The sequence below is a fragment of the Harpia harpyja genome, chromosome 2 (genome assembly GCF_026419915.1).
Source record: "Harpia harpyja isolate bHarHar1 chromosome 2, bHarHar1 primary haplotype, whole genome shotgun sequence".
In the NCBI taxonomy this organism is placed as follows: domain Eukaryota; kingdom Metazoa; phylum Chordata; class Aves; order Accipitriformes; family Accipitridae; genus Harpia; species Harpia harpyja.
The window spans coordinates 968,621-989,026 of record NC_068941.1 but is presented as its reverse complement, the minus strand read 5'-3'; the positions used below and the strand labels follow the sequence as shown (position 1 = coordinate 989,026).

Here is a 20,406-nt window from a genome sequence, read left to right as displayed (position 1 = left end):
ATGGTACCATCTTAAAATACGCGCTGCGTTTGTAAGTCTATTGTGAAGATGCAGTAAGGGAAGTTTGAGAGTAGTCGTTATGAGCTGTGGATGTGCCAAATGGCGTGAAGTTCAGCATCTAAAATGATACTCGGGGGGGAAAAAAAAAGTTAACCCAAACTTGGTTGCGAAAACTTATCTGGAGTTGCACTTCTCTCTTAATCAGATGGGATGTATCCTAAACTTCATTAAATAGGTGTATACTAACTTGAAACATACTTGGTGCTTAAGGTTTCCAGTAGTGACCACAGCAACAACTATGCATTATTCTACGAAGTGATAGAAGACATGGTGGCATCAAATTCTGACTTTAAAAGCAAGAAAGGTAACTGGCAGAATCTGGTTTTTGAAAGTCAGGGGAAATTGTCCTGAAATTTTGATTATTAATATTTAAGAATGGGGTATGAAGAAAACTAACTTCTTAGTGCTGCAGTAGCATATACTTAGGATGCAATGATTACAAAAAGTTAAGTGGTAATACATTGGAAGAGGAAAACGGTATCACTGACCTGTTAGGGCAGTTTATTCTCACCCGTACAATGAACGGGTCTGGCTTTTGCTTCTGCTGAAGCTACCAAGCTTTTCTGCAGTGTGGTGGTGGTGCTTAGTGCATTTGGCTGCAAGGCTGTTATCATTGCTTAGCAGAAGAGATTCTCACTGGCCCATGTAAATTGTAGTAACACGATCATTATCTTACTTAGGTGCAGCAATATCAGCAGGCTCTCCTACAGCAGCAGATGCTTGCTCAGCAGCAACAGCGGTCGCAACAGGCGCAGTCTCCTGAATATATCACCTCTCCACAAGACTTCTCACCAGCCTTAATCTCCTACCCTGGGTCGCTTCCAGTGCGTGCTGGAACAGTGGCAGATTCTCCGTACCCTGCAAGCAGGCAAGTATTCTGACACAGGTGTACCCAAGGGTTGGTTACTGCTTACATTCCTAGTTGTCATGAGCGCTGCTGAGTATTTTCCTCAGAAGTTACTTGCTTCAATAGTAACGTATTGCTTAAAGCAGTTGGATAGTTGCTGTTTAGTGTAAAGGGTATTTTGGGAGGACGGTGGGACGCTTAATTTGTTAACATGTGAGCATGGTACAAGTTCCTAAAGGACTTGTCTTCCACTTATTCTTGTTCACGGACTTATTCCAGGAACTGACTGCTAACCACTTTGCTTGGGATGGTCAGTAGCCTGGGTTAAATGAGGTTACGGGCATGTGAAAGTTATCTCAAACACTCTTTTTAAGAGAGGCTTTACAGTTGGCATTTATTTGCTAGGGCTTCTAACTCTTGTGTCTATTGATCAGTGGTCTGACTTAAGTGTGTTATTTGATGGAGTACATGTCATGAGCAATTTGTCCCCTTTGCAGGGGCCTGTGGACTGACCCTTGCTTAATAAGGTATAATAAATAATGACTTTCCCGTGAATTCTTAAAAAAAAACAGTGGGCGAAATAAAAAACCCTTCCTCTTCTGATTTAAAAAAAAAAAAAAAAGTAAATCACAGATTTGTCCAGTTTCACTGATGTTTTGAACTAGGTTATATATTTATATAGGTTTCTACTGTAGTATATTGAAAGAGCAGTCCTTTGCCGTTGTGGGAACAGTGCAGTCAGTCTTGACACAGACTTTCAGTTAATAGCATGACTTAAATGTTTCAGGTGCTGCTGTCATTCTTAGTCTCTTCTAGGTTACAGTGCGTTGAAAGAGTCAAAGGCAATATATTTTCCTGCTGTAGGCTGGACTGGTATAATAAGATATATCACTGTGACCAGTGTGGCTTCATCTTGCCAATTAGATAGTCTAATCCCTAGCAGAGAGTGTTGTCCTGCATTTCTGTGCCCCTATCTGAGAACTACCAGCTGTACTTCAGTTAGGTCTGTTGCTAGAGTACTGTTGTCACAAATAATTTCTGAAAGGAATCATTCCAGTCTGGAAATAAATATGTATATTTCCAGTTTCTCTTCTGTGTGTTTGGCTGAAGGTTTTGATCCTGCTGTTTAGCTTAAAGTCAATGACTGCAGGTTAGCAGTGGTTGGCAATGTATAAGGTTGATCTGGTAAACAAAAAATATGACTTTTTGTATTAAAGGAGGGGGTGTTGAGTTTCTTTTCCCTTGACACACTAAACGTGTTGTATTGTATTGCATGTTGTCCTTCTCTCAGTAGAAAGAGCCAGTAGTCTAGCGGGATGGCAGTACCTGAGCTGACAGGAAGGAGCCCCTTCCCCTTTCTCTTGTCTTGAAGAGACGGTTCCACATGGAGCTGGGCTGCAGGAGTGGCCTGCAGAGCCTGGCTAGACATAGAGAGAGAACCACTTAGCGTGCGGTAACTGGCTAATTGCCCCTTTTCTAGGGTGCTTCAGACAAACAGAAAAGTGGTAGGCATAATATGGGAAAACGTGTATGAAAGGAAAAAGGCATCTGGTCGAAGGTTTCCTTATCTGAGTAAAACAAGCAGAAGCTGTGATGTCAACTGGTTAAGTTAATTGTATTAGTTCGGTGGATGTAGGATTCAAAAACACTTAATGTGTCTGCCACGAAAAAATAATTTGAAAACAAAGAATGGATGAAAACTTCAAACATACTTAGTAGGCATTTTTTTTTTTTTTTTTGAGGAAAACAAGGCAGTCTCTTATGACAATACAAAAATGCCCACAGGTGAAATACAGATTTTGCCCTTGCGTGTCACCTTGATGAAGGATTCTGTGCTTTGGCTACAATGCATAAGTTGAAAAAGAAAGTCTGAGCATTGCATCTATGCAAGCAAACCACATATTTTAAGTGATCTGTCTTCCCTTAAATTAGTTTTCAAATGCTTTTGGGCCAAGCTGTTAATGCACGTGTGTTACTCATATGTACTATTTTGGCATAATGAAACATGTCGTAGAATTTCACCCTGATAAACAATCGTGTAATGTTCCTCTTTATTTGCTTCCATGAACTGACTTTACAGGTCAGGTATTCCTGATGCTGAAGCAATTGCCAGTTACCCAAAGCAGAGCATCAATAACCCACCTGATATGTCAGGCTGGAACCCATTTGGAGAGGACAATTTTTCCAAGTTGACAGAGGAGGAGCTGCTGGACAGAGAATTTGACCTGCTAAGATCAAGTAAGGGACGCTTGAAGGCTTATTTTGCTTCACAGTAAATGAGGGCTCTGTAGTTGCTCAGCATTTCCAACACCTGTCTTGTCAAAGGGCCGTGCAGTCTGCGTACGGAAAATTCTTTCTGAGCATTTGAGGGCACAGTCGGGCCTGTCTTCTTTCTTTCCTCTCTCTCTTTGAAAATGTGTGCAATAGGAATTCACTGTCTAAAACTGGTAGTTACTGGCTTAAATACTGCAGAAGTGGTAATACCTTAGCTCTCAACTACTGCTTGTGTCAACTTCATTGTCAAGAAGCTCTGAACAGCAGAGGTATGTTGTCAGACAGGATGAAAACTTGGGCTGCTTGCTTCATTCCTTTCCAGTTTTTTTTCTTGCACACCGGAGCAGAAGATTCTGTGGGTCTGATAAGTCCTTTGAAAATGCCTGGAAGAAAATTTATCTATTACATTATGTTAATGTTTTGTAATGTCCTTTTTGATGAATGGCTACATGTAAGGGCTGCTTTATTGTTCTGCTATGGCAATAGTTGAATAAACTTTCGTCTTGAAGTCAGTTATCTCAATGGTTTTTACTTGGAATTACTTACTTCTTTTAATTGCTTAACACATACCCATTAGACGCTCTTCCTGAAACTGGTTTTGTCAAGATCAGATTTATTAGTGAGACTTGTAAGATGTGACAATGTCAAAAAACAGATTGTATATACTTTGACTATCAGCAAGTTCCTTGCAATTAAAAATGCAGTAAAGTTGAATTTCAAGTAACTGAAAAAAACCCCAACTATGCCTTCAATTGAGTCTTCCTCTTTTTGGCTTCTGTGTCCTTAAATGTAGCTGAACAGGATGGGCGTGTTACCCCTTAATAGTTAAGGAAAGTGACTGGTAATTTTTTTTTTTGTGAAACTCTAGTTCGTTGTTTTCACTTGTATCCTGCGTTGATCAAGTAAGACTTCTATTTGTGAGATGAGGATGTAGCACGCACACGTCTTACAGTGAAGTGACTTACTGATAGCTGGGGGACATGGATAAGGTACCAGCTGAAAAAAAAGCATTCTTCCCAAATCCAAGTTCACAACTGGAAATTATTTAGTAGTAGAATTGAATATCTTTAAGCATGCTGCTTCCAACTGAAGCCTTACAAGTCTTTTGAAATAATACCCTCTTGAATCCGGAGAAGGTTAGCTTGAACCAAAAGGTCAGCACAACGTTGCCCGTTTACAGAATCTTTAACTGACTGTTGGACTGCTGACTGCAGTTACGGTAAGTTTCATAAGAATGATTTGGTTAGGCCACATGTTTTGAACAAATGTAAGTACAGAAGAAGATAGTAACCAAAGACATGTTTCAAGTGGCTTTATGGTAAAGGTGGAAAATGCTGTACGAGAAATACGCTTGCCCGGAGTAGCTCAGTACGCTGGTTATAATAAGCTGGGAAAACAGAAAATAATAGCATCATTTAGGTTGGAAAAGACCCTTAAGATCATAGAGTCCAACTGTTAACCTGTCATTACCGAGTCCCCCCCATTAATGATGTCCCTAAGTGCCATGTCTACACATCTCTTAAATACCTCCAAGGATGGCGACTTGGCCACTTCCCTGGGTAGCCCGTTCCAGTGTTTGATAATCCAGCCCTTTTGGTGAAAATGCTGACTCGCATGCAGTTAGACTTAGTAAAGGCTAGAGTAACTTGGAGCCAAATGCCACTAACTGCTGTCTCCACATCTCCAGCAGAAAGAACAGTTGACTACTACTAGAATTCCATTATCCAGTTTTTGTACTACGTGTGTAAAAATGGCCTGAAGTTTTTGAAGACTAAAGCTCCTTAGGCATAGTTTTGGCTCACCTCTTAGTAAAGATAATTCAATGCACAGAAGAGCTGGATGTGATAATGAACTTTATGTGCTGTATCAGAAAAGTAAACGTAACAGCGTAGTTTTGCTTAGTAATAGCTAGTGTTAGGGTTTTAGTCACTTGAATACAGAAAACCTAAAAATAAGAAAAACTTACTAGCTTGACCGATAGTACACTAGGTGGCAGGCTTGTTTATACATAACATGAGACGCGGTTACAACTTTTCTAAAGCCTTTTGGCTTGATTTCTCTTAAGAGGCCTCATGGAGGGGGAGCAATACTAGTTTTAATCTCAGCGTATGTGTCTCTGTGTTCACACATAGGTACATACACCAAAGACTTCAGAGACCTTTTAACTTTCTTTTTTGATATTAACGATGTTGTGCCAAAGATCGTATGAATGTACCTTGCAGTGTTAATGCGTTCACTGCAGTCAAAGAAGAAACATTTCTACTTAATTTTGTCTACTGGCACTTTCTCAAACATAGGTAGATTAATGAGAAATTGGGAAATTTATTGTAAAATTAAGGCTTATACATATGAAATTGTCTTTAACTGTATAATGCTTCCTGGAATTTCCTCAGATATATCTTAAGGATCAAGGCGTAATTCTTTTAAGATGTAGGTTATCTCTTATGAGAGAAAACTGGTGTTTACTACGAAGTAATTGCTTTTGCTCAATTTCTGAGTTACTATGAATCTTTTTGCCATTTAGAGGAAGGAGAATTGGAGATGCAGGTTTGATAAATTGTTATATTTTCTGTTACTAAACCTAGTTGCTGTCCTGTACTTCGTAAGTCATGTACAGCGTTATATAAGTTTGTCTGTTTGCAATGTTACGTGGTGCTGCATAGCATTCAAAATATTAATTTTTTCTTTCCACTTCGAAAAGCCTGGTTGGTATTGTGGAGCTGATGCTTTGTACATAAACTAAAAATATTTTTAAATCTGTCAAATATTTTTGAAGCTGTTCTGTTAATGACAGTAATACATCAGTAACTAAATCTACACAGCCTTTGTTAGAGGATCAGGATGTCATCATAATTTGTCAGGCTCACATTACCATTTGATTTCATGCATTTAGTAGCTTAATGTCATAGTATGTGTAGTGATGAGTATTGCTGTGATGACTAATCACTTTCTGAAGGAAAAGGGAGCTAACTCATAGAACAGAAAACCTTGCTTAGACTTTGTGAAAGTTTTTATAGTGAGAAGATAGATGACGGTTGCATAAAACGTAATGCACAATTGAATGAAGACTTCTGAATTGAGCACCTTTGTGGAGACCTTTGATATGGAGTTACAGGATGGAGTTCCTGGTTCTTGTGTACACTGCTGTTTCTCTGTTACTGTTACCATCATCGATATTAATGATGGTCCAGAAGCAACATGTGATGCTGAGATTCTGAGAATGTTGTGAAGGAGTAGATTTTTTACAAAGAGCCCCTGTAACCACTTAATAATCTGTGCAGAATTGGGAGCTGAGAAAATGAGTTGGGTTTCTCACTGGGGAAAAATACCAGTGTAGCCTTCAGACTGAATTGCACAAAGCTTCTTGTTAGGCCCAAAATCATCTGGGTGCTTCAAGTGAGACACCTGTGGGTGGTGCAAAGCCTACAAAGCTCTCTGCCCATCTCCTTTGTGGTACGTACTGTACGAAGGAGCTACCTAGGCCATCCGTGCAGGAAAGAGCTGTGGTTCTTAGCAGGCTTTCTTTGTGTGCAAGTGCATCTCGTACTTCTCAATGTCCTGAGAGCTGTCTCCTGAGGAATCTTGGACCTGTCACTTGCATGGAAACAGCCAGATGCTTTGTTTGTGGTTTTAAATAACTGCACTTTTCTATGTAAGGGTCCGCTGTGCAATGTGGCGCGTGATGGTGTCTCTGGCAGCAGTCTGGGCTGAATTCGTATGGTTATTCACTGAGGGGGGAAAAAAACCTTGGATCTTTATTTTAAGGAAGTTGCATCTGAAGCACAATAAATTCTAATACTGACAATCCCACTTAATCTATTTCTGCTTGCATGAAGCTGGAGAAAGCATCACTGTCTCTTTTCTCTCAAACACTCTGTTAAAGAAATGGATCTTGTTATGAGGTAGACAAATGGCACTTTGCCTCGGAAGACTGAAAGGATGGCTCGTCCTTTTCCAATAGCCTTGGATTTGATGAATTGACAGATTTTAAACTTTATTTCAGAGGGAAATATATGCCAGTACGTATATGCTTAGGTGCCATGCAGGAGTTGAAACCTTCTGTTTGCTCACTTTACCTAATTTTTCTTGCATGCTTAGCATTTCAATACATTTTGTTTTCTGCTATCCCTAGCACTGCTGCTGAAGCTTGGAGATCTGATCATCATCTGGGGGCTTTGAAATTACGTAGTCTTGCATGCCAGCATTTGCAGGGACTCTCCAAAGGGTAGTTCAAGTTGGTGCACCCTTAGAAGTTACTCCAGAGTTTGATTGCCTGCAAACTGTGCAGCAGTCAACTGCTTTTTCTCTGGAGGCAAGACGCTAGGGATGGTAGAACAAAAGCATCCCTTGCTCAGTCTGCATCTGTAAAGATGCAAGTTGAAGGTTACATATGTTTCTTGTAAGACGAAACTCACCCACACCCCTTCCTCAAACAAAAAAACCCCCAAAGCCAAGCTTCCCTGCCTTCAAACACACTCAACCCCCCCCCCCCCCCCAAAAAAAAACCCCCCAAACAACCCCAAAAACCCAAACAACCCCAAACCCTGACCTGTTCCTACCTGAGGAGAGAAAGCCATGGGGGTATGACTGTTCACAATCAGGAAGAAGTACTGCTGTTGGATGTGATGCTTGGCAGTTGTTTGTCTTCAAGGCTCCAAGCTGATGGTATAAAACATACAGCTGCTAGTCTTCTGTGCCTCTTGGATAGTATTTTCGTCTGCATGGCTGTGTCAATGTAGGGTAATTATGTTCGGGTGGGTTAGTTTCTGCCTATTTCTATATGTATATGTTGAGGTGAGAGCAACTACTTAATCTCCTGCACCAGGAGCCCCTAGCTGGCATTATATTTTAAACAGGGGTTGCCTGTAATGGAACAACTCCGACTGGTATTTTTTGGACAGTCTAACGGTGGGTAAGAATAAGACAGTTCGCATTACAGATGCTTGAATATGAACAGAACACTTGTTTGTGAAAACTGGCATGTAATTTCAAAACTCTTGAGCTTTGTACACAGGGTTAATATGCAGCTGTCTGAAGCAGATCAGCTTGCTGTCTAGTCCCTGGTGGTTGTCTCAGTAAAGCTTCCTGGTTGCTGCATTGAAGGACTGAATAGAAAATGTGCAGGTAGCCTGATATGTAGGTAGGGCACAGTTCAGCTGCATCTCTACAGCTGCAAATTGGCAGGAAGGTTGTGCTGCAAATTGTTTGGACGAGCAGCTGCTTGCTGTGAAAAAGGGGGAAAGCAAATTGCTATGTTTTCTGCATAGAAGATGTAGGGTATTAGCTGAAGGTGGAACACCTTGTCACACTGGTATTGTTAAGTGGCTGATGGGCCTTGCTGGACCCTCCTGAGTTGCACTGGGGTGGGTGGGCTAGCTGGTCTGCATCTGAAGTTGGCAGCAATGTTAGAATAAGAGCTTAGACAAAACCCCCTTGTATTTACCATTGCTAGTGCTTCGAATTTTTGACTGTGTTAAAAGGTTTCTGTATGTCTCTTCTCAAAAGAAAAAAAAAAATCAGTCTCCAAAGGGACCATGTAAAACAGACATTACACTTCTCTACATTATATGACACTCAAATTGTTTTTAACTGCTAATAGATGTTAGAATTATAGAATCATTTAGGTTGGAAAAGACCTTCAAGATCATCGACTCCAACCATCATCCATGCCCACTAAACACGTTACATGTTTAATAAAAAGTACTCCCAGCTATTTTGCTGTGATGGTTGACTTTTCTCTTTTTGTGTCAAAGGCTGGCCAAAACTTGGATAAAATGGATGATTTAGTCTTTTAGATAAGCATAGTGATTCTGACTTCAAAACATCAAGAGCACAGAGGACTAGTAGTTTCTGTTACAGAGCGCGAAGGCTACATAAAACGTGTAAGAGATCCTCATTTAAAGCATTCCATTACCAAATACATGCTGCTCTTGGTGGGACAGGGGGATTAACAATAGGTTTGTGCAGGTGTACTTTCCTGTATGATCAAGAAGTAACAATTCAAGATGTAGGATATTTTCAAAAAGTCAAAAAAACCCCTAATAGAGAGCATATTTCTCCCTCACCTTGTGCAGTAGATATCTTTGCGTTGGTGTAACACCTGCCATTTTTATTTTATTTTATTTTTTGTTCTGTTTCATTTTGTTTTTTACAGACAGGCTGGTGGACAGGAGAGCATCTTCAGATAACAATGTGGAGCCACACTCTGCTCCGCAGAAAAATCCTCCTGAAGATCCCTTTGGTTCTGTTCCTTTCATTTCTCACCCAGGCAAGTTACATCTGTAACATCACTACCTCGTGTATATATGTGTGTATACATACATACGTGTATCTCTGTCTATGTGTCTGTTGAAGTATGTACATCTGGTTAAATGACCAAAGAATGATAAAGATATTGGATGCCTCATGACAGTAGATGGGTGTTGAAGAGATTTTTTTTTTTTTAGTATGTTGATTATCTCCAATTAAAAAAACCTTCTGCATCAAATTCCAGGTACTCGTACAGTGTACGGATTATGTAGTCTTCGCAGTGCTAATACATTGGACCAGTGCAGTGTGAATCACTCGCGTAGAACCAGAAGTGCTTTTGCTAGAGGCGTGTTACTTGCTAAGACTAAATTTTGCTACTTCCCTGTAGTCTGCTTCCAACTCGTGCTGTTCCTTTAGTTCAGTTCTCCAGCCAAGTTAAGACTGTAAGCTTCTGCTGCATTTAATGCATAGGTTTGGTGCAAATTGTGTCAAAACAAACAAAATTTTTTGTAATCTGTACACTTGAGGGCAGGGGTGGATTTGTTATCGTGTTTCAGTTTGGCTTTGGCTATTTTTACCTTGGATGGAACTAAAAATAACATGGTATGTGAACATTGACTGTGAATGTGGAACTGCATCATCCTGCAACTTAACTGCCGGTTGTAACATTTGCTTGATCAGCACTTTAATAATTTTTTTTTTGGTACCTGTGCCAAAGTAAAGCCTACGTGACAGTTAAATGCTAAAGAGACCTTTAGTTACTGATGGAGCCACTTAGGCACGTGTCTACGTTTTCTTGAGAGTGCTTGTGTGATAAAGGTGCCTTAACATGACTTTTAAAAACTATTCTTAGAGAAGTTCAAAAGCTCAGATGAAATGCCTTAAAATAAATCATTTGGGGGTCAACCTAAGTTAGCATCCGTGTTTCCTTTCACTTTCATCTTGCATTCCCGAAGATTGTTAACTGGGGCTGCTTAATGCTTGCAAGAGGTCTCGTACAATACGTGGTGAAGAGTGACCAGGATAATGCTGTGGTATTCTGCAAGGTAGTTTATAAAAATACCTCTGCATCTGTGTCTGCTCCTATTGTTAGAAAGACTTGAATTTATTCTGCTTGGTATGTTACTGTGTTCTTAGTTTCTCTTTTTGTTCTGGTCATTTGGAAAGGACAAGTTTACCTTCTATCATCCTGTTAATATTCAGTTGTTCCATACAATGTGAAAGCAATTCTTGAGTGAAGATGTTTGCTCTGTAGGTGCAGTCTATAGGTGGCAGTTTAGAAGGATTTATCTTAGAGTCTTCATTAAAGAGGTTGCTTTGTTTTAGAGGCGAGCCTAAATTCACATGCAAAATGAACAGTAATAGTTATAGTTTATCTGACATGGTGACTACCAGGTGCTTAGTCTCCTGTTTTGAGTATTCATATGCATGTGTCTGGGGATTTTGTTTTTCTTTCCTCATCTTGGGTCTTAGAAATGTATTTGCTCATCACTGTTTTCCCAATAGTTATAATATAGCTTAGGCTGTCCTAAATGGCCTCGCTGTATTATGTCATGTGTTTTATTTTTGTTACTTTGAATTCAAGCTTTCATTCTTGACATACTAAAAAACAAGGTGAGATGCCTTCTTCTAAGGAAAAAAACCCCCAAAAACAAAAACAAAAACCCAAATTCCATCATGGCTGAAAAACCAGACTGCTTGAGAAACGTTGAGTTGGTTGTGAGCTGTTAACTGTTTCACAGGGGAAAAAAATTATGTTTTTCACTAGCCTTTTTTCTACTGACTCATAACTGGAATTTGAAGAAATTTACATAATGGCTTGATTTCAAGGAAGGTATTCTTAATTCTGTGTTAACAGTGAATTACACTTAGCAAACAAATCTGCTATGATAAATCTTTACATCTGAAGATACACCTTTAAAAAGCTGGTTTGTTTTCCCCACGGAATTGTTCTTGGAAATGTCTTGAAATGAGGTATTGTCAGACAACTAAGAAAAAGAGAGTAGTGCTGATGTAGACATGTTTTATTTCTAGTTGAGGGCTTTCTAGGATAAACTTGACAAATGTCCCTAGTATTTTCATTTCCTCTCGTGCTGAACGTTTCTGTATAATATGATCTTTCTGGTTTGTTCCTTGTGATTGTAAGACATTTAACGGAGAAGTAAACCACATGCCTACCTTAATCAGGGCATCAGAGAAAAGATGAGTGAATAGAAAGTGAAACAGAGGTTTAATACCTTGAGTGCAATTCCAGCGTTTGGGTGAGAGTCTGTCTTGATCTAGGTAGAGCAGAAGTTTCACTTCCTTATTGTAACATGTCTACAGTGCAAATATGGAGTGTGATGACTCTTCACCCAGGTTTCTGACTACTGAATGTTGACTTCTTGAATTATGGTGAGATGAAATGTTGATGTTACCAATACAGACTGTTTAAAATAAAAAAAGAAAATTTTACTTTCTTAGGAAGTGACAGTTCCTACAGAAGATGTCTTCTGCGGTATTAACAACCTTTGAGTTGGAATTGTGGTCTTTTTCTGCTTTGTTTTTTTTTTTTTTTGCTGTGTGACATAGGTCTCAGGTTAGTAAATGTTGTTGTATATGGACTGTAGCCGAGTAGAGTCACCCAGAGTGTTTCTTTTGTTGCGGAGGCTTAAGGGTTCTCTGCTGAAAGCAGCACTTGACTAAATACTTAACTAGTTTCAATCATCTGATGTGAGGTAGTGGCGAGAAGCTGAAGATCTTGTATCATCTTTTGACTTAACAACATAACGTGAAGTGCTGGTAGTCCAGCAAAAACAGTGCTATCGGGTATGTTTACATGTGTCCGGGAAGGTGATGCAGGGGCGAGGGAGATGCAGAGGTTGAAATTTGAAACCTTTTATCATCGCTGGAAAGGACCGTGGGTTGCTGAGAGCTGTGAGCCCTTGGGATTTTCCCTGCAGAGCTGAGTGCATTTCAGGCCACTGCTGCTGCAAGGATCACCGGGAAGGAGAACCTGGAACTGGATGGACTAAGGCAGCTTATCTGTCAGAGTTTCCACGATTATTCTTCTCAGGTGGGAATGGAGAGCCAGCAACAACATGTATGTCACTTGACATGCTATACAGAGGGCAAATAGCAGTGTGAAATGAACTAACACATTATTGGGTTGTTCTTATTGTAGTTGATAGGAAAACAGCGTAGAAGCACTTAAAGTTACTCACACTTAGTGTATATCCTATTAAAAGTGTTTTCACAAGTACTACATGTTAACTTGCTATACACAGTGTTTTATGCCTAAATGTTTGTGGAAGATAGTGATGGCTTAGAACTTGAGATGGCTGGAAAAGAAAATTGGCTTGAGACAGAATTCCAGTGCTCGATGCGATAGAAACAAAACTGGCATTGCATACTTTTTGTGAAAAAGAGAAAAGAAAGCACAGTTGAGTAGCCAGCCCTGGGGCATTTAGGACAGGTGCCTAACATGTGGAAAACGGATTCTGGTTCTTGAATGCCTGAAACACTGGATGGTAACAGTGGAAAAATTAGCTTCTGCGGCCAGCGTTTTGGCCTGGAAGCTTTTGATGCAAGCGCGTGTGTGTGTGTCAAACAGCTAGTGTTGTAACATCCTTTGTTAACATCAACTTGAGTGTTGCAGAAACTCGCAGGAGACGCACATTTTCTGCTTTCTTCAAATGGTAAGAAGGACATGTCACGAATATAGTGCAGTTTGCTGTTGAGTTGTACTCAGTGGCCTTTTGCCATCTTACGTTTGTTGACACTAATTCTTTCTGGGATTAAATTGGGCTAGATTGGCTTTTGCTTCCTTCAGCTTAATATGGGAATTCAAAGAAGTAATAAAAGATTTAAGGTAACTCTCAAAATGACATGAATGGACTGTGTGAGAAGTGGAGATGTTGAGAAACCTTGACTGGAACTTCTTCGCAAGTGCTGACCTGAGGCTGTCTGCTAGGTGTTTTGCTCCTGTGCAGAATGTCAGCGAGCTGTCTTCTGGCTTGTCGTATTGGGATAAGGTTCTAGTTCAGGTCATCTATTTAACTGTTCTACTGAATGTTTGTAAAGCTCATTTTCTGTACTGTAGACATGGTGCTTCTTGATCAAGTTGCTGTTGTTTTTTCTGACATACACAGGTAACCCCTTCCTGGTCACCGCAGGCATGTTCCCTGTGCAGAGACCAGGGATAAAAGCAACTTTAGGTCTGTAGTGGCTTCCTTTTGACTTCCGGACTTCCTGCACCCAGACTTGGTAGTGTCTAGATCTTAAATGATCATTATAGGTGTCTGTCTTGGAATAAGAACAGTTTTGTGGTGTGGAATGTAACTTGCTAGTCACAGCTGTGTGGATCTGGCAGAACACCAGCCAGCTGCATGCCAGACAGCAGTACAATGGAAATCGTCTCGCAACTTGGACTCAGTATGTCCCTGAAAGGACTCTGCTGCAGTAGCTGATTATTAGCATTCACTGTGTTGCAGCAGAGAAGTGCGTTTGTCTGGCACGAAGTGATGTGGGTGACAACGATTAATTTGGTTACTTCTTTGTGTACTGCTTCTAGCAGGGTTTAAAACCACTGCAAGTTTCTGTCCCACAGCTTTGGAGCCCTCGAACTACTATGCAGTCTGCAACTTCAAGTGAAATGCAGCTCACTACAATTAAGGAAGAAATGACAAACATGTGAAGAGGAGAAGCAAAAATATTTGAGCCAACTTTCTCTACAACATTAGAACAGCTCACGCCATCAGTTCACGTTTCTTCTGCAATTGATATTCTTGAATTGTTTGTTAAAGGATGCCCAGACCCACAACTTGATATGGCTGTTGTACGGTGTTCCAGATTTAGCAGACTTGACAATTAAAATAAGCTCTTATCAATGTTTGTACTCACTGAAAATACTGCTTATGTTACTCCGTAACCTTTCCTTGGCTATGGTTTCAGGTATTGCTGAATGCAGGTTCAGGATCTTGCCCTGTATCAACATAATCTTTAGACTTTAGCTTTTCTCAATGACACTTCCAGAGTAACTTGGAACTTATTCAGACATCCCAAGAATAAATTATATGTTTGGGCTGTACCAGTGGTGTGCTTTTTCTCTCCAAAATGATGCACTGATGTGTTGGGTTTTTGGTGGTTTTTTTGTCAAATCTTGGAGCATTCATGGCTGCCTTTTTTTTTTTTTTTTTTTTTTTAAATGAGACACTTCAACCTGTAGAGTAATTACTTGAAAGAATATCTAAGCAATAGATACTAGGCAGAAGTGGTTTTTTTTTCTCCCATTTTTATTGTTCTTGAAAATCAAGGTGGTAAGCGGTATAAATCCCTATTACAATATTCAGCAGCTGCTGCTCTGGCTGTTGTCAAAGAAATAGTGCAGATTTAGTTGCAGCATGCCGGTAATCCTTGGGCCTGACATGTGGCAAATTGTTCTGAAATGACGGTGGCAGTATGTTACCAATTCAAAGAAAGCTTAAAGCCCTTATGCCCCGCTCTTTCGCCACCCCCGCAATACCCTAAAATGATGAACCAGCAGAAGGCATGTAATTACTGCAGTTGTTAGGGGGAATTCATCCTCTTATAATCGGATGTCTTGAAAAAGAACATCAGAACAGAAAATTTCCTTGAAGATTGGGATCTTCTTATACGATTAAAGATGTTCCACCTGCCTTGCATCCGAGCGAAGAACAATTGTCTTCTACGTGATGCAAACCTGATTAGAAGTGTAGTAATCTGAACAGTACATTACAAACAGATGTTACTGAACATTTTGCAGCATTTTTTTTATAAATATATATCTGAACAGTGTCTGCAGCAGTTTAGGTTGAGAAGATTGCACGAAATCAATGTGACAGAACACTTCATTTTTGAAATCTGTTTGGCCAGAGCATTAAATTGTCATTAATGAGGGAATTTTTCCCTTTTGGAGCATTAAGTTTCTATTTGTAGTGCTCTTTGTATTTATTTAGTTTGCTAACTTCTTTAACAGTGAAAGAAGGGGAACTGTAGGGTAGAATAACAAAAAAAAATATTGCTCTCTTGGGTTTAAAACTGATAGCTCTATGGAGGGTATTATTGTTTCTTTGGTTTGGTTTTAACACCAGTCTGCTGCCATTTTCTCCCTGTTGCTGGGACTAAACCGAAGACACTGCAGATGAGAAGGTGCGTGCAGAGATTCTTCTTCCATGAAGTTTGGCTATGTTGAACTACAAAATGTTTACAGCTGCTATCTTTAGACTAATGTCTGCTTGGAGCAGATGGCTCTGTTTGTTTGTTTACACCACCTCAACACAAGCTGAAGAATAAAGCAAGATAGGTGCTCTTTCCTGAAAAATACAAATGTGGGAGTGGTGAGGTCACCACTCCTAAAATACTTTAGAAACAAAAGTGCTTTCTTCAAAACTATATAGCAGGAGCAGTTGCTGTTCCCAGCGTCATCTGATGTGTACTGCTTGCTTTCCTTTTGAAGTTGTGCGTGTAGGGTCTTACAGGCTGGGTCTGAAATTTGAGAAATATTGAGCTGTTACTGTAGCTTGTGAGTTTCTAATCACTGCACGATTCATTATCTCTTCAATAATTTTGAGTCTGTACAAAATACAGGAATGTTAATTTCCTACTGTGATAAAGAAGTAATATTTACAGCTCTGGCAAGGAGGTGGTGTATAAGGAGGAATCTCAGAGCTGAAGAGCTAGAAATTCAGAAGCCGTGTTCAGAAATCATTTGTAGTGAAAGGAGGGGTTTGAAGCTGATGAGCTAATAGGCAGTTAATTGCCTGGTGCTGTGGTGATGTTACGGCTGGAAAAATAAATATGCTTGCTTAATTTTTGAGTGGCCTCAGAATCGAGGTATTTGAGAATATGTTTTCTCCTGTGCAGGGACAGACCTTTACAAATACACAGGCTCAAGCTTCCTTTTCCTGTGTGCTGCTTCATTCTAGCCATTGTTTAAAAAGGGTGTTGTGTGCTCTATTCAGTGTGCGACGGCTTAGCCCCGTTGCCCCGAGGAGAGCAAGAGGCTGCCAAACTGACTGGTGCCCAGACAGATTGCTGTGTGTAAAGTATTGTCAAAATGAATACGCACTTCAAATTTTTAATACTCTCGCTAGCTATTCAAGCACCTTCCATCTCTCTGCCTCTAAGTAGTGTGCTCAGCGTTTCCTCGAAGACTGGTTCAGAGCTCCAAGTATGTGAACAAAACACATAGCTTCATACATAGCAAGCAGGCAGTCCCTGCGTTTGCTATAGAACATGAATCTCTAGCAACTGGGGCTGCTCCATGAATTGTTCCTGCCTTCATCCGAGTCTTTCTAGAGATGGTAGTTGTTAGACTCCAGAAAGGAAATTTAGACTGCTCATAGAGATTCATTAAAAACGAGGTTGTCTGGATTCCCTAAAGCAGCTGCTGCATTTTGTCAGCAAGAATACCACGTCTTGGTGGGTGTATGAAGAGATGTCGGAATGGCTGGTGTGCGAGCACTAATACATTGAGTATGGTTTGGGAAGCTGCTTTAAGTGTTTTGCCATGTGTTGTCAAGTTTGGTTGATGTATGTTCTGCCCAGTGAGGTCTGTTACTGAGAGCTAAACGTCGTGTGGCTTAAATTACTTGTTCAGCAAGTCAGTAGCTGTTGGTAGAGGTTGGTTTTTTGTCTTGTCGGTGTCCTTTGCAGTTTGTTTTCCAGGGAGTGTGACTGTGGCAGCAATTACCAAAGAATATTTAAACCTTTGCGGAAGTCGGGTATATTGGATATATTGTGGTTCAGTTCCTGTCTTTAAAAAAAAAAATGACTTTATAAATTGTTTTCTGCATAAGGAAATTATGTGCCAGTGTATAATCATTCTTTGGGAGCGTTAACTCATGTGGATGTTGACATACATAAAAGGTTTGGGTTTTTTGTTGTGTAAGTGGTGTTAACATCTAACCTAGAAATACTTCCTCTTTTTTCTCCTTTTAAGTGTAATTGCATTTTTGTTAACAGTAGTGTTTCAGTAAATACTGGAAGCAGCAGGATTTGTAAGATAGGGGGTTATATAGTGCGATGTGGAGGCTGTACCTTAGGGAAATCTAAAGTAAGCTGCCAAATAATCCACATTCTAATTTAGTGGGTAAAGCAAATATGTAGTATGTAAAATTACAGTAGATAAGAAGCAATCTGACACTAGAAGCAAAGAAGAAACAGCTCAAAGCCCTAATCACCTGATGTTTTTGGTCGTTCTAGTCATCTTGTTTTTAAATCCATACATAAAATACATTGCTGCAGAATTTTTATTTTTACTTTAAGTGTAATTGCAATAGAGCAAAATGGCTACTGGATGAAGAAACCGGCTGTGAATTCCTTTTAGAAAAAGAAGAAATTTTTCTTGTGAAACTTTATATTCTGGTCTAAACTGGAGCATAGGAAGAAAAAAAATCTGACTTGGCTTAAAAGTTGCATGCTAATTTCCTTGTGAAAGAAGAAACTACCTGAGAAATTATTTTGTATATTGTAAGAACAGGAGAGTCATGAGCTGGATTCTGGCTGAAGATTTTTTTTTACAGAGAAATAACTGGTACACACATCCATCGCCAGCTTTTTCAATCCTGTGAACACATTGAGTCGATTAAATTTCAACAATTGTTTAAGAAAACCGTACATGGAAGGCGTTAGTTTCGGTTAGGTGAGAGGGTCAGCGGTCGAACGTGGTGCTATGACTAGAGCTTGTTAATAACTGCTTTAATGAGGACCAACCCCTGCCCCCAGGTTTGTGTCAGATACTAGACATGTCAGAAACTCATACCCAGCGCTCAGGCTGTACTCTGTTTGTTGCACAGCATCTCACTAGTGCAGGCGGGTACCTGCATGTTCCTCACCAGGTAAAAGTGAACTCGGTGGGGCCATGAGGCAACATAAAGTGATTGTCAGGCCGAGGTTTCGGTGGCGCAAGCATCAACTCAGTTGGTTTTGCCATTGTTCTGGTTCCCCTCTGAAGGTTGGTACCCACCTAGTGTTCAGCTGGGAGTGACTGTAATGTGGTCTCACTTCCAAGTATTGCATACAAATTTTCGGTGTGTCTGCAAAGAGGTGAATTATCATTGCTGCTGTTAGTGTTACGTGTTCAATTATACGTTCTTAAAGTGGCGTGGCTGCTGTGTGATCTGTGTCCTAGAGGAAAGGACATCTCAAGAGCAAGTACGCTTTCCCCAGCTGAGACCAAGTGTTTCGCTTTTCCTCCTAGTTGTTCTCTTCAAATAGAAATTTGACAGTCACTTACGCTCCTGAAAACACCTCAGTGCAGCAGCGGGGCTCCATCACAGGGAGAAACTTGTTTTGCCTGTGTCTGATGAGTGCCATACCAATGGTACTATGCAGGCTTATCTGGTCTGCGTGCTCTTGCCATCTGTTTTGTTTACTGATGCGAAGTTTTTACTGCTCCTAGTATATTGAAGCCAACCACCCCACAGAAGAGTCAGCAGCGAATTGTTCTCTTGGCTCTAGTTGTCAGACATTAAATAGCAGGGATGAAGGTGTTAGAGTAAAATGAATAGATTAATTTCTTTATGATAGAGAACCTGAGCTGACAGATCCTGTTTAGAAACAAACACCAAAACACTTCTCTCAAGTTAAAGCAATACGTTTTTTTTACCTGAACTGCTACACTAGAAGTTAGAAGGGGCTGAACGTGGAGCTTGGGTGTCACTAGAAAAAAAGACATTCTCTAAGCATAGCTTAGATGAGCCAAGGCAAGTATTGCTTTTAAAAAAAAAAACAGTAAAAGCTCTCCCGTGTAGCTATCGCACTGTGTGCTTTGCTGGCATTATTGGAGGGGAAGGCCCTGATGGAGAGAGGCTGTTTCAGCCTAAACCAAGGGGAGACCTTATTAAATGCCCAAATGGCAGTGACCATTAGGCTTAATTCTTAATGGCATTTATGAGTCCAAATTATGGTTTTGGTCCTGACTGGGGGAAGGGAGGGAGTATTTCAAACCAAGACACGTGTTGGAAAACATCCTTGTGCTTGCATCTCTATTTCCATATAGTTATGTTAGCCGATTCCCTTGCGATCTCCCCATAGAGACTGTTGTCTTGTCCGTTTCCCTTTGTATGCCTCAAAACGCACTTGTGAGGCTAAAACCCCCAAACAGCGTGTCCCTGTTGTGGCTCTTGGCAGGCTCCAAGTCCCACTTTCTCAGCTCACGTAAGGAGTTGGTGCCCTTGAGGGCAGGACAGAGGGATCGTGACCTCATGCGATCTTCCCTGCGGCTTGGACAAGGAACAAACTTGTCTCTCGCCCAGTCGCTGATTTTTAAAGACCGTAGAGGAAGCTAATTATCTTGGAGATGTTGTGTAGGGTTGTCTCGTGCTATGAAAGCTTGGGGGAGGAAAGGCTGGGTACTAACGGGCTGTCACACAGTCGTTTCCCTTTAGAAACAGCATTCAGTATGTCAGTATTGCCACATGAATCCGAGAGTGTAGTAAAAGCCTTAATACAGCGGATCGGTCTTGGAGAACCTCTTGAAAAGGCACCTTAAGGGAGGTGTTTGTCAACAAGGTGCATTTGCTTTCTGGTATACAGAAACTGCGCAGCAGACTGGTTGGTAGGCCAGCAGAGCCCTCGGAGGTCTGTTGTCGCTGTGAAATGGTACCCGAGATCGGAAGTGAATTATCTGCAATTGCCAAATACTTTTCTTTTGCCTATGCTGACTGTTTTCATGACTAGAACAGTAAGTTTATCAGAGCAGACTATCAAAGCAGAAGCACTTCAAGAAATAGGTAGTCCGCTTTTAAAGAAAAAAGAATGAGAACGAACATTAAAATTTTTCAAACTCGCTGGCTCCTGTTTCCCTGGAGAGGAGCAGCTGTGTAATGAGTGTGTTTGAAAAGCTGGCTCTAGACATCACCTGTGTCCATTGGTCCCTCCTCTGTGCCCCCAAAATACTGGTATTGGTTTTCCAGACATCTTGTGCTTGAGGAGTAAATCAATTTTATGAGTAATCAATTTTATAAGTGCTG

General features: G+C 40.5%; 1 protein-coding gene across 6 annotated transcripts in view; it reads left to right on the top strand.

The window, feature by feature from the left end:
- Nucleotides 1–20,406, top strand: part of BMP2K (BMP2 inducible kinase) — a 108,197-nt gene that overhangs the window by 82,007 nt on the left and 5,784 nt on the right. For 5 of the 6 annotated variants that reach the window (XR_008238778.1, XM_052811583.1, XM_052811552.1 and 2 more), the window contains 3 exons: nt 741–928; nt 2,988–3,145; nt 9,336–9,449. Coding sequence is in view for 5 of the 6 variants with exons in the window: in XM_052811583.1 (XP_052667543.1) it covers nt 741–928; nt 2,988–3,145; nt 9,336–9,449 (460 nt within the window). In the remaining variant the exon portion in view is untranslated. The remainder of the gene's footprint in view (nt 1–740; nt 929–2,987; nt 3,146–9,335; nt 9,450–20,406) is intronic. The other variant, XM_052811566.1, reaches the window with a different exon arrangement.